The 14,125-nt window shown below is 40.4% G+C and overlaps 1 protein-coding gene across 2 annotated transcripts in view; it reads left to right on the top strand.

Annotated features, from left to right (window-relative positions):
* LOC142836937 (nuclear body protein SP140-like protein) overlaps positions 1-5,541 on the top strand; it is a 55,063-nt gene extending 49,522 nt beyond the window's left edge. Inside the window, exons 13-17 of one of the 2 annotated variants that reach the window (XM_075951657.1) lie at positions 1,468-1,577; positions 2,282-2,387; positions 2,663-2,740; positions 2,911-3,054; positions 4,936-5,541. In XM_075951657.1, the coding sequence (XP_075807772.1) occupies positions 1,468-1,577; positions 2,282-2,387; positions 2,663-2,740; positions 2,911-3,054; positions 4,936-5,034 (537 nt within the window). In that variant the 3' untranslated portion in view covers positions 5,035-5,541. The remainder of the gene's footprint in view (positions 1-1,467; positions 1,578-2,281; positions 2,388-2,662; positions 2,741-2,910; positions 3,055-4,935) is intronic. The other variant, XM_075951659.1, reaches the window with a different exon arrangement.
* The last annotated feature ends 8,584 nt before the right edge of the window (positions 5,542-14,125 follow it).

Here is a 14,125-nt window from a genome sequence, read left to right as displayed (position 1 = left end):
GTCGTTCCCATCAGATGTGACCATGCCAAATTTGACTAAAGGCTCTCTGTGTTAGACCTGGAAAAAAGTCCAAACTCCATTGATTTGGGAAGGTTTTTCTCTTTCATAGAACAGAGATCTCTTTTGTGTTTTGATGTGGGAGTGTCTTTATCTATCTGTTGCTTTCATTGGTTAATTAATAAAGAAAATTGCTTGGACTAATAGGGCAGAATTTAGATAGGTGGAGTAGACCAAGCAGAATGCTGGGAAGAAGGGAAATGAGGCAGTCGCCATAGCTCTCCTCTCCAAGATGGATGCAGGTTAAGATCTTCCTGGTAAGCTACCACCTTGTGGTGGTACACTCATTAATAGAAATGGGTTAATCAAGATGTGAGAATTAGCCAGTAAGAGGCTAGAGCTAATGGGCCAAGCAGTGTTTAAAAGAATACAGTTTCCATATAATTATTTTGGGTAAAGCTAGCCATGCAGGAGCCTGGTGGTGGGAAGTGACCCGCCACTCCTCATTACAATGTTTCAAGAACATGATGGCAGAGCCATCCTTGCAGGGGAGTCAAGGTGGGAGAAACATAAAATAACTGCTCCCATCACATCCACCAGCAGGAGCACAGAGCACAGAGTTAATGTGTGTTTATGATCACTACACTTTCTCCACGCAACGCTCTAGGAACCCACAGTAGGCAGGTCTAATTGTAATTAATATAATCTCTATTAGACATGCTCAAAGGTTCATAAATAAAACCATTCTAGTCTCCACCCTGGGTGGTTGCCATGACCACAGACCTTGGATTTTAGAAATGGTGTCTCCAGGCCTTACATGTGCATTTTCTTGGGTCATGTGGAATCTTCTATAAGATTCCAACAGCCATAGAGTTCTTTGCTTTGTACCCACTTGGCTGGTCATTTGCACTCATATCTTGTCTTCTCAGAGTCCCCACCACTAGCTCAGGACTCTCTAGTTATAGAATCCAGTGTCTAAAACACTCTTCTACAGACCCTTTCTTCAATTCATTGCGTGTTCATGCTCAATTACAGGATGTGATATTCTCTTAGATTATTCTCCATCCAATTAGATTCCTAATACATCTCCTTTTGATGAGTTGATGCCATTGCTGTATGGAAAAATGGACTTAATATTTTATATCAGAAACTCATTTTCTGTATATGATAGAAAAATTAGTCATATTATGTAAAAATCTTGTTTTGTTGCTAGTCTTTCTGTGTCAGGATCTTTGGTTTTCCAAGAAAGATTGTTTTGGGATTGGTTCATGGCTCCCTTCCGTCAAACATTACTGAAGAGCAGCAAGTCTTGTTCTGCAATTTACATTCCAAGCTGTTCCTTAGTGTTCCAGGAAGAAGCATCCATGCTCTTGCAGGTTCATGTAAAGGCCACACGTCGAGGATTGCCACAGTAGTGGCTCTGTGGGTCTCATCTCTCAATGATGTAAATGTTCTACTCTCTACATGCAGAACTCAGATGAATGCGAGGTGTGCCAGAATGTAGGGTTGCTCTTCTGCTGTGACACTTGTCCCAGAGCCTTCCATGAGGAGTGTCACATCCCTGCGGTGGAGGCTGAGAAGTAAGTGAGTTGTGGTCCCTATTCTGTCTTCTCCTAGACACTCTTTCCTTGTCACACACATTACCCTTCTAGATTGTGAGCTTGTGCCTCAATAGGGGGTAAGCAAGAGCTCTTACTAACAGACACCAAACAGGAAGATGCAGAGAGCTGTTTCTAGATGCTGTCAGCAAAAGATTGATATTCTCTGTGTTAGGGGAAGCTTCTCTTCTGATACAAAGGCTGGACCCTTTGTCTACAGACTAACTACTGCCTTTTCCTCAAAGGTGTTCACCAGAGCCCCTTGTGCAAGGATTGAGAGTGGCATATGCCAACTTCTTTTGTTTTGTATTTATTCATAAAAGAAGGAAATATGACCACTACCCACATTTACCCAGGTTGTAATGGACCAATCAAGGTCTAAAGTTCCCAGAATTTGTGGAAGACCATCTTCTATGTACAGACCTAATAGCCTAGCCTCTCTGCTCCCAGAAACCAGAAATGTGGTTTCTCCCAATGACCATAAATCCCACTTTTTCCAAGGACTGGCTCCTACCACAACTCTGATGGGAGTAATGGCAGCTTAAGATCCTACATGGGGTCCCTCCGAGCCCAGGGACCTCTCCCCCAGATGACATCACCAGCCATTCTGAAAGCACAGTGGCAGGCATACAACAGTCGCTGTTTTCAGGTCTTGTCCCCTACTCACTTCATGTTCAACTTTTCAGAACACCATGGAGTTGCATCTTCTGCAGGATGCAGTCCTTAGGAAGCCAACAGACTCATCCAGAATCTGAGGTACTACAGAGGCAGATGGCGCCCCAGGAGCAGTTGGTGAGTCCCTGTGAACCCCACACTTTCTCCTTTCCCCTGGAAGAGCACAGAAGAACAGCAGCAATGGAGCCTGCTTCCCCAATCCACATTCCATCAGGCTGCTGTCACAGCACAACCCATTGGCAGAAGAACTAACTCAGCCTTTATAAGTCTGTAACCAAGAGACACTCGTGTTGGGGCACATTCCAGATAGGCCTGAGTGGTGCCTTCCTCCTGGGTATGTGCATGGATTCTGCCTTAGTAAGTCACTTTGACTAAGTGTTCTTTTCTCACAGAAGTGTGAGTTTGTCCTCTTGAGAGTCTACTGCTGTTCTGAGAGTTCCTTTTTTTCCAAGATGCCATATTATTATTATGTAAGTAATGGTGATGAGCCCTCCCATCACTGGGAACTATGATGTTACATGAATGTGAGGGCCATTTGTGGAACTGGGATCACAATCTCCCAGGACCACAGACTCTGGAGCCCTGTGGAAGGTAAGCTGAGCCATGTCCATCACTCTCCCATTGCTATTTCTGTCACCAGTTTAGAGAGACATCTGTCGGTATAATGGAACCTATGTGGTTGGACTTGATCAAGAAAAAGCTTAAAGGGAGAGAATACTCGCACGTGAAAGAGTTTGTCCAAGACATGAGGCTCATCTTCCAGAACCACAGGACCACGTTCAAGGTCAGCACCCTCTCTGCCTGCATCTCATTCTCTTTCCACTGGGTTGGTTACTCTTTCCTTAATTTCTGGTACCTATAATGAGGTTGCATAAGCAAGAAGTCAGAGAGTGCCAGACACAGTGGGGCATGCCTGTGATTACAGCCTTCAAAGGCTGAGGGAGGAGAATTGTCTTGTGTTCAAAGCCTGCCTTGTCTATAGTATGAGACCCTATCTCAAAAGGAAAAAAAGTCTGGAAGTGAACAATATTTCTTTTTTTGATTTAACATGAAGACTATGTTTCACTAACAGAAAGGTCGCCAGCACCACAGAGCTCTTTTCCTTCCCAGTCTATAAGGCTGGAGGACCAGAAATAGGACAATTAAGCTGCATGTCCCCTGACAAGGGCATTTATTTCTATTAATTGATTGATGTTATTTTAAAAATATATGTTTTTCTTTTTTGTTTCTTTGGAAATATATGTATTTTAAAATACATGTAGCCAGGCTTTTGTGGCCCACCAGCTCTCAAATAATGACATGGACTTATTATTAATTATGAAAGGTTGACATTAGCTTAGGTTTTTTCCCACTTGCTCTTAAGGCTTAAATTATTAAAGATTAAATTATTAATTTTTGCTCTGCCATATGGTTTATTACCTCTCATCTGTAATGTGAATATGACTTCCTCTGCATCTGGCTGAAGAATCCCTCACCCTTCTTCTCATTCCCATGTCTTCCCAGAAGTCCCCTCTTATCCTTTCCTGACTAGTTGTTGGCCATCCAGCTCTTTAGTAAACCAATCAGAAGGCACCTTAGGTAGCTGAACTAGTACAGAGTCACATCTTCAGAGTATAAAAAAAGATTATTTCACAACACTAGGTGTGATGTGTGTGTGTGTGTGTGTGTGTGTGTGTGTGTGTGTGTGTGTGTGTGCATTTGGCAGAAATGTCACAGTGTATGTGCACGTGAGTGTAGTTACCTGTGGAGGTCAGAGACCTCAGATCCCCCAAAGCTAATGTTACAGAAGCCTGCATGATCACCAAGCTATTTCTCTAGATCCTAGCTGTCTTAGTTAAGGTTTCTATCATTGTGAATAGACAGCATGAGCATGCAATTCTTATAAAAGAAAACTTATTTAGAGCTAGCTAACAGTGCAGAGGTTTAGTTCATTAACATCATGGTGTATGATACACAGGCATACATGGTGTTAGAAAAGGTGCTGAAAGTTTTACATGTTGATTCACAGCAGCAGAAGGAATCTGTGTCTAACTGGATGTAGCTTGAACATAGGAGACCTCAAAATGGGCCCACAGTGACACACTTTCTCCAACAAGGCCACACCTACTCTAATAAAGCCACAACTCCTAATAGTGCCACTCCCTGTGGTGACCATTTTTTGGAAACCTTCACACTAGTTTAAATATATATGTGTGTGTATGGACATGTGTGATATATATGTATACATGGGTGTGTGTGTTCATGTGTAAATGCAGATGCATTTGTGTCATACTACACATGAGGATCAAGTTAGAGGGCAACCGTGGGTGTTTTTCACATATCACCATGTTGAGACAATCCTTTTGTCACCACTGTGGTGGTGGAATTACTGATGTGTGTTACCACATGAACTTTTCCATGGGTTTTGGGGATCCGAACTCAGGTACTCACACTTGTGTGGCAAGCATCGGCCCACTGAGTCAACTACCCAATCTGAAATTGTTTCTGCTTGTTAGTTTATAGAGACATGATCCTCAGAAATAGCAAAGTCTGAGTTAACTTACATGTGACTAGACCATGAAGTGAACAGGTTCCATCAGAGGTTAGACATGCTGAGGAGATGGTTCTCTCACTGAGAATGAGCACCATCATTCTTGCCTTTGTTCTTGCCTTTGTTGTTTTCTAGGACCATAACTTTGGCCAAATGGGACTTAGACTGGAGTCTGAGTTTGAGAAGATTTTCAAGGAAGTGTTTGCTATTCAGGACACAAATGAAAACAGTTGACTGATGTCACAGATGCTGCTGGTGTGCTGGCACCATGTCCTTTTCCTGCCAGGTCTTCCCATCTGTAGCAGTGAACATTCTTTACCGATGCCATCATCTCCAGGGGATTCTCTGAGTCACATGGGGACAGATGCAAATCTGTCACACCTCCTGGTCTTGTGGTCCACCCCCCTGCCTCCAGCGGGAACAAAGGGTATGATAGATTGCTGTTCTTTGCTCCCCAAGGGTCTAGGCTAGAAGCAGTATCCAGATGGCCTGGCCCAATTTCCCCTGTGACACATATGTTCCTGACAGCACTTCATAGTTAACCATAATCCTCCAAGATGTCAACTCATGTGGTGAGACACTCCTGTAGTCCCAGCCCTTGGAATGCTGAGGCAGGAGGATAGCTGCAAATGTGATGCCAGCCTGGGCTACATCGTGAGTTTCGTGACTTTGGTAATAAAGCAAGGTCCTAGTTAAAGAGCAAATAAACAATTCACCAAATAAAATTTTAAAAAGGCCTTATATAGTGGTATATTATTTGTGTTTTAATAAATAAAGCTTGCCTAAAGATCAGTGCAAAGCAGCCACACTTATTCATACAGGCCAGGCAGTGGTTGCAAACGTCTTTGATCCCAGCAGCCACAGCAGTTAGCCATAGACACTGGGCAATGGTGGTGCACACCTTTAATGCCAGCAACAGAGGGGAATACAAGATGGAAGGAGACAGGTCTCAGTCTCAGTCTCTATCTGAGGATATGTAGAGGCAGGATTGTCCACTTCAGTCTGAGGTAGAGGTAAGAGCCAGTGGCTGGATGCTTGGGTTTTCTGATCCTCAGGTTGAAGCCCAATATCTGTCTCTGGGTTTTTATGATTCATGCTACATTTGGTGCCAGCACTTGGCATACAAATTCACAATAAAGCCGTTTGCCTGTGGCATTACAGTCACTGGTATAGGCCAGAGCAACAAGCGGCCAGAGTCACTGCCCTGATAGCTAGGTTTTCTTTTTTCCTCTCCTGGAGGGCTCTCCCTGAACTCCCTTTTGGGGATGCTGCCAAACTAGGTAGCTGCCTTGAAATCCAGTCAGGCTTTTACTGTTGTACACAGCAGCAATCAGCCTCACATCTTCATCAACATCATCGGCAGTTTTGGTAAGACAATTGGGAGTTCTTAAAGAGAGGAATTAGTTAAAAGAGAGAGGGTTTTTTAACACATTTAAAAATGGGGAACACCATTAGAAGGGATTTGTGTCTCTGTATGATAATATGATGGACATTTTGAAAATGGGATGATTAAATAAGAGGATATCTAATTTTGATGGGATTCATGTAATATCAATTATAAACATTGTCAGCTTTATCATTTTTGGCTTATGACTAACAAGTTAGTTAATCTGAATGCTAAGATACAGACCTCAGAAAACTTAATAAAACATGCCACAGAGATATTCAAATCAAGACAGAGGAATTGAATGGAGAACTAATGTCAGTGTTGCATTGTAAGAATAGAGAGGAACAGCCTAATGTTTTCAAACAACCAACCTTAATATATCCAGTAACCTTACAGGACTTGCCAGATGACAGAGGCTCTATTACATCTAACTGGACTCCTATGCCAATTTTAGATTTAAGGAAATTCAAGGAAGCAATAGTCTCAAATGTCACACATTGTAGCGGCATAAATGAATGCAGACAGATTATAAAGAATATATACAGATTTAATGAAGAAATAGACTTACAGTACCATGGTTCCCGAGGAGAACAGGAAGCAGAAGGGAAGGTTGGGCACAAGCCCTGCAGATTTGTAGGTAAACATTAGCCCCAGGCGAACCCGCCCCCAGAGGGCGGGGCTTAACCCTACAAGGCATTCCCCTTTTGTGAAGCAAATGTTAACCTCATGGTCAGATTGTAATAGAATTATCACTAAAGCATGGATAGAGCTGGTTAAAACTATTTTAGAGCCTGTTCCACAATTACAATAGAGTAACTGGTTCAGAGAAGAGGCTAAGAGTATTGGACAACAGAGGAAAGCTAGAGGTATGGAAAACCCCTAAGATCAATTACCTGGAAAAGGAGATTATGCTACTATAGAAAGGCAATCTCTATATGATGTTCACACCCTGGTTTTATGCCATGCACCTTTAAATGCTTGGGGCAGAATTGAAGAAGTGGAAAAAAATGATTAAATCATTTACTAAAGCCATATAGGGCCCAAAAGAAACCTTCACAGATTTCTTACAAAGGATGACATCAACAATAAATAAATGATAGCAAATTCAGAAGTTAGACAAATAATAATTGAATCTCTGGCTTTTGAAAATGCTAATTCTCTGTGTGAAAGGATAATTAGGCTGCTAAAAGCAAGGTCAGCACCTTTGGAGGAATGGGTTCAAGATACAATTAATATTGTGTCCCATGACCATGCTGATGCATGGTAGGAGAGAGGTAATTTCCAGAAATTTGAGGAAAACTTGAAATGTCAAATGTTATAATTGTGGCAAACAAGGTCACCTTAAATAGGATTGGAGAAATGATGTTACTAGAAACAATTTTTTCTAAGCATAATCCATTCACAATGTCCCTCCCTTCTGGTTTATACAGAAGATATGGCAAATGCAGGCATTGAAGTAATAAATGTAGGTCAACAAAGGATAGTCAAGGTAATCCTTTGCCATTGGGAAAATCCATGAGGGGCCTCTTGCTGGCCCCTATGTCAAAGTGGGTTAGTCATTTCCTGCCATTGCAGAGGAGCCTCCTTCTCAGAGCAGTTGAAGAACCTAATGCCTATCATAAGAAATCATACTGCTCTGGATGATAGACTAGCTATAGAAGAAAGAACAAAAAATTCAGGAGAAACCATAAAATGAGTATTTTGGCAAACTTCTATAAAGAAAAAAAAAGACCAAAGTTTAAAATTACAAATAAATGACATCGTCATTGAAGGTCTGTACACAGTTACAGATGCAACAATAATTTCTTCAGAATCCTGGCATCCAAATTGGCCTCTTCAGGAAGTAAATGTTCAGTTTTTAGGGATCAAAACTTATCTCAGGTAAACAAGAGCACAAGATAGGTTGAATGTATAAGGCCAGAAGAACGAAGAAGAATATTAAAACCACATGTGGCTAACATAGCAATGAATTTGTGGGGATGTGATTTGCTACAGCAATGAAATGCTCAAATTAATATTCCCCCAATCTTAGAAACAAACCCCAAAATTAATATATGTTTCTGGGAAAATATTACAAGATACTATAAAAAAAAACAGTTACTACTCAGGTTGTACAAAATCAGGGCACAACCAGTTGCTAGTCTTCTAAAGGTACCAACAGCTCTACCTTTAAAATGGTTATTAGAGAATTATTAAAGAGACCACAGTTGCCAGCCCAGAATACTATACCCGGCCAAACTTTCTACCTCCATAAAAGGACAAAACAAGACATTCCATGACAGAAACAGACTTAACCAATACCTAGCCACAAACCCAGTACTACACAAAGTGCTACAAGGAAAACTCCAGCCCAAGAAATTGTCCTCATCAACATAAACACAGACAATAGATGATCTCACAGCAGCAAATCACAAAGAATGGGAAAACGCACAAAATAAAATCACCAAAAATGAAAACTAAAATAACAGGAGATATCTATCCTTGTCATGAATATCTCTTAATATAAATGGGCTCAACTCATCTATAAAGAGACATGAGCTAGCAGATTGGATATGAAAACAGAATCCATCCTTCTTCTGCATACAAGAAACACACCTCAACCTTAAAGGCAGGCATATCCTCAGAGTAAAGGGTTGGGAAAAAATTTTCCAATTAAATGGACCTAAGAAACAAGCTGGCATAGATATCTTAATATCTAACAAAATAGACTTCAAACTAAAACCAATCAAAAGAGACAACGAAGAACATTTCATATTAGTCACAGGAAAAATCCATCAAGAGGAAATCTCAATACTGAGCATCTATGCCCTGAATACAAAGACACCCTCATATGTAAAAGAAACACTATTAAAGCTTAAGTCACACATTAAACCACACACACTAATAGGATGAGATGTCAACATTCCACTCTCACAACTAGATATGTCTGTCATACAAAAAATTAACAGAGAAATAAGGGAACTAACAGATGTTGTCAGGAGCCGTATCCTCCTAAAATCATTAGAGGAACCATCACCCTGGGGAGTCTGCAGAGAACCCCACATCCATAATTGTGTTAAGAATTGTTCTATTGACAGAGCCTACCCCACACCCAAATTGGCTGTTAATGTAGAGCTATCTGTTAGCGGAACCCACCCCACATTCTAAACTATCTAGAGAACTAGGTGTGTCAACTCCAGTTGTGACTTCCTGGCCTACATGACTGAACGTAACCTCCTGGACCACCTGACCAACATGAACCATGCGGGAAGAGCCCAGGCCCCTGTGCCCACCCCTCAACTCCTTACCCTATATAAGCTGTGCCCCATCTCTAATAAACGGAGGCTCTGACAAATGTAGCATGGCCTCATTCCTCTCTCTTAGCCCATTATCTTACAGATAGTGCCTCTCCGGGACCCTGGAATAACTGACTGCAGGGTGGGTTACAACCCCTAGACTGAGTAGCCCACCCTAAAGCGGTTTACAAGATATTATGACTCAAATGGACTTAACAGATATTTATAGAACATTTCATCCAAACATAAAATAATATACCTTCCTTTAAGCATCTCATCAAACCTTTATAAAAACTGACCACAACCACATACTAGGTAACAAAACAAACCTCAAGAGATATAAAAAAAAATTGGAATAACCTCATGTATCTTGGATCACCATGGCTTAAAATTAGAATTCAATAGCAATACTAATTCCAGGAAGCCCACAAACACATGGAAATTAAACAATGCTCACTTGAATCATCAAGGAAGAAATGGAGAAATTTAAGACTTCCTAAAATTTAATGAAAGTGACCACAGAACATACCCAAATTTATGGGACACAATGAAAGCAGTGTTAAGAGGAAAGTTCATACCACTAAAAAAGAAGCTGGAAAAATCCCACATTAGTGAATTAACAAAACATTTGAAAACTTTAGAACAAAAAGCAAACTCACCCAGGAGAACTAGATGGCAGGAAATAATCAAATTGAGAGCTAAAATCAACAAGATAGAAACAAAAAAAACCAATACAAAGACTCAAAAAGACAAAGAGTTGGTTCTTCAAGAAATTCAACAAAATAGACAAGCTTTTATCCATACTAACCAAAATGCAGAGAGAGAGAGAATATCCAGTTAACAAAATCAGAAATGAAAAGGTGGACAAAACAACATACATGGAGGAAATTGAGAGGATCATCAGGTCATATTTTGAAAACCTCTACTCCCTAAAACTGGAAAACTTAAAGGAAATGGACAACTTTCTGGATAAATATCACTTACCAAAATTAAATCAAAACCAGATAATCAAATTAAATAAACTTATAACTGCTAAAGTAATAGAAACAGTCATCAACAGTCTCCCAACCAAAAAAAGCCCAGGACCAGATGGTTTCAGTTCAGAATTCTACAAGATTTTCAAAGAACTATACCAATAATCCTCAAATTGTTTCACAAAATAGAAACAGAAGGAATATTGTCAAACTCTTTTTATGAGGCTACAATTACCCTGATACCCAAACTACATATAGACATTACTAAGAAAAAGAATTACAGAGCAATTTCACTCATGAACATTGATGCAAAAATACTCAATAAAATGCTGGCAAACCGAATCCAATAGCACATCAAAACATTATCCAACATGATCAAGTTGGCTTCATCCTAAAGATGCAGGGCTGGTTCAACATACAAAAATCTATCAATTTAATCCATCATATAAACAAACTAAAAAAAATATAATAATTTCATTAGATGCTGAAAAAGCATTTGACAAAATCCAACACCCCTTCATAATAAAGGTCTTGGAGAGATCAGGGATACAAGGAACATATCTAAATATAATAAAAGCAATATACACCATGCCAACCACCAACATCAAATTAAATGGAGAGAAACACAAAACAATTCCAATAATATCAGGACAAAGCTGTCCACTCTCTCCATATCTCTTGAACATAGTTATTGAAGTTTTAGCAATAGCAATGTGACAACCAAAGGAGATCAAGGGGATTTAAATTGGATAGGAAGAAGTCAAACTTTCATTATTTGCAGATGATATGATAGTATATATAAATGATCCCAAAAACTCTACCAAAGAACTCCTACAGCTGATAAATACCTTCAGTGATGTGGGAGGAACAAGATCAACTGAAAAAAATCAGTATCTTTCCTATACACAAATGATAAAGAAGCTGAGAGGGATATCAGAGAAACATCACCTTTCACCATAGCCACAAATAACATAAACTATCTTGGGGTATATAACACTAACCAAAGAAGTGAAAGACCTATTTGACAAGAACTTTAAGTATTTGAAAAAAATTTGAAGAAGATCTCTCATGTTTTTGTATAGGTAGGATCAACACAGTAAAAATGGCAATCCTACCAAAAGCAATCTATAGATTCAGTGCAATCCCCATCAAAATCCCAACACAATTCTTCACAGAACTTGAAATAACAATAATCAACTTCATATAGAAAAGCAAAAAATCCAGGATAGCCAAAACAATCCTATACAATAAAGGAACTTCCGGAGGTATCACCATCCCTGGCATGAAGTTATATTACAGAACTACAGGAATGAAAACAGCTTGGTATTGGTATGAAAACAGAGATGTTGACCAATGGAACTGAATCGAAGACCCGGATATTAACCCACAAACCTATGAACACCTCACTTTTGACAAAGGAGCAAAATTTATACAATGGTAAAAAGAATGTGTTTTCAGCAAATGGTGCTGGCATAACTGGTTCTCAACCTGTAGAAATTAAAATAGATCCTTATCTTTCACCATGCACAAAACTCAAGTCCAAGTGGATTAAAGGACTCATTATAAGTCCAATCACACTAAACATGATAGAAGAGAAAATGGGAAGGAAGTAGCCTACAATACATGGGCATAGGAGACCACTTCCTATGTATAATCCCAGTAGCACAGACAATAAGAGCAACAATGAATAAGTGGTACCTCCTGAAACTGCAATGCTTCTGGAAAGCAAAGGACACAGTCATTAAGACAAAAAGGCAACCTTCTGAATGGGAGAAGATCTTTACCAACCCCACATCAGACAAAGGTCTAATCTCCAAAATATATAAAGAACTCAAGAAACTAGGCATTAAAATTTTAAATATCCCAATTAAAAAATGAGGTACTGAACTGAACAGAGAATTCTCAACAGAAGAATTTCAAATGGCCAAAAGATACATAAGGACATGTTCAACTTCCTTAGCTATCAGAGAAATGCAAATCAAAACAACTTTGAGATACACCTGTCAGAATGGCTAAAATCAAAAACACCAATGATAGCCTTTGCTGGAGAGGATGTGGAGTAAGGGGTACCCTCATCCATTGCTGGTGGGAATGCAATCTTGTGCAACCACTATGGAAAGCAGTGTGGCAGTTTCTCAGGAAATTTGGGATCAACCTACCCCAGGACCCAGCAATACCACTCTTGGGAATATACCCAAGAGATGCCCAACCATACTACAAAAGCATTTGTTCAACTATGTTCATAGCAGCATTATTTACAATAGCCAGAACCTAGAAACAACCAAGATGCCCCTCAATGGAAGAATGGCTAAAGAAAGTGTGGCACATATACACATTAGAGTATTACTCAAAGATAAAAAATAATGACTTCTCGAATTTTGCATGCAAATGGATGGAAATAGAGAACACTATCCTGAGTGAGATAACCCAGACCCAAAAATATGAATATGATATGTACTCACTCATCACTGGATTCTAGCCATAAACAAAGGACATTGAGCCTATAGTTTACAATCCTAAAGAAGCTAAGTAATAAGGTGAATCCAAAGAAAAACATATATAGATCCTTCTGGAAATTGGAAGCAGACAAGATTGCCAGGCAAATGTTGGGAGCATGAGGGTAGGGGTGGAGTGGGAGGAAGTGGAGAGGGGGAGAGAGAAGGGAGAAGGGGAGGGTTGGTGAGAGCTTGGGGGAGTGGGTTGGTTCAGATGGAGGAAGGACGGATATGGGAGCAAGGAAGAAAATTTTAATTTTAATTAAGGGAGCCATTTTGGGGTTGGCAAGAGGCTTGGCTCTAGAGGAGTTCTCAGGAGTCCATGGGGATGTCCCCAGATAGAACCCTGGGCGGTAGAGGAGAGGGTGCCTGAACTGGCCGTGTCCTGTAGTCAGACTAATGACTCTCTTGAATATCACCATAGAACCTTCATCCTGTGACAGATGGAGATAGAGACAGAGGCCCCACATGGGAGCACTAGACTGAGCTCCCATGGTCCAGTTGAAGAGCAGAAGGAGAGAGAAATTGAACAAGGAAGTCAGGACAAAGAGGGGTTGGTCCACCCACTGAAACAGTGTGCCTGAGCTAATGGGAGCTCACCAAACCCAGCTGGACTAGGACTGAATGAGCATGGGATCAAACCGGACTCTCTGAATGTGGCTGACAATTGGGGCAGACTGAGGAGCCAATGATAATGGCACTGGGATTTGTCTCTACTGCATGTACGGGCTTTTTGGGATCCTATTCTATTTGGATGCATACCTTCCTAAGCCTGGATGGAGGTGGGAAGGCGTTTGACTTCCCAAGCAGGGTACTTTGCCCTCTCTTAGGACTGGAGGAGGACGGGGGAGCAGGAGGGAAGTGGGAGGAGGGGAGGAAGTGGAAATTTTGATTGCTATTATTTATAAAGTAATAAAAAATAATCTGCTGAGAAAAAGGAATACCAAATAGGTTTAAATCATGCTGGGTAGATTATGATTATTATTGAATTCTTAACATGGACCAGTGTGGAAAGTCCTTCTGTATGTGTGTTGCTTTTATTGGTTAATGAATGAACCTGCTTTGGCCAATGTCTTAACAGAGTGTAGCCAAGCCAGAAAAGATAGAAAGGGAGAGTAGGCAGAGTTAATGAAACATCATGTAGCCCAACTGGAGACAGTCTCAGGGGACAGAACTTTAGGTGGTAAGCCACAG

Source organism: Microtus pennsylvanicus, chromosome 17, assembly GCF_037038515.1.
Source record: "Microtus pennsylvanicus isolate mMicPen1 chromosome 17, mMicPen1.hap1, whole genome shotgun sequence".
Taxonomy (NCBI): Eukaryota; Metazoa; Chordata; class Mammalia; order Rodentia; family Cricetidae; genus Microtus; species Microtus pennsylvanicus.
Note: the sequence above shows the minus strand (reverse complement) of the source record. Positions and strands in the feature narration are given on the sequence as shown.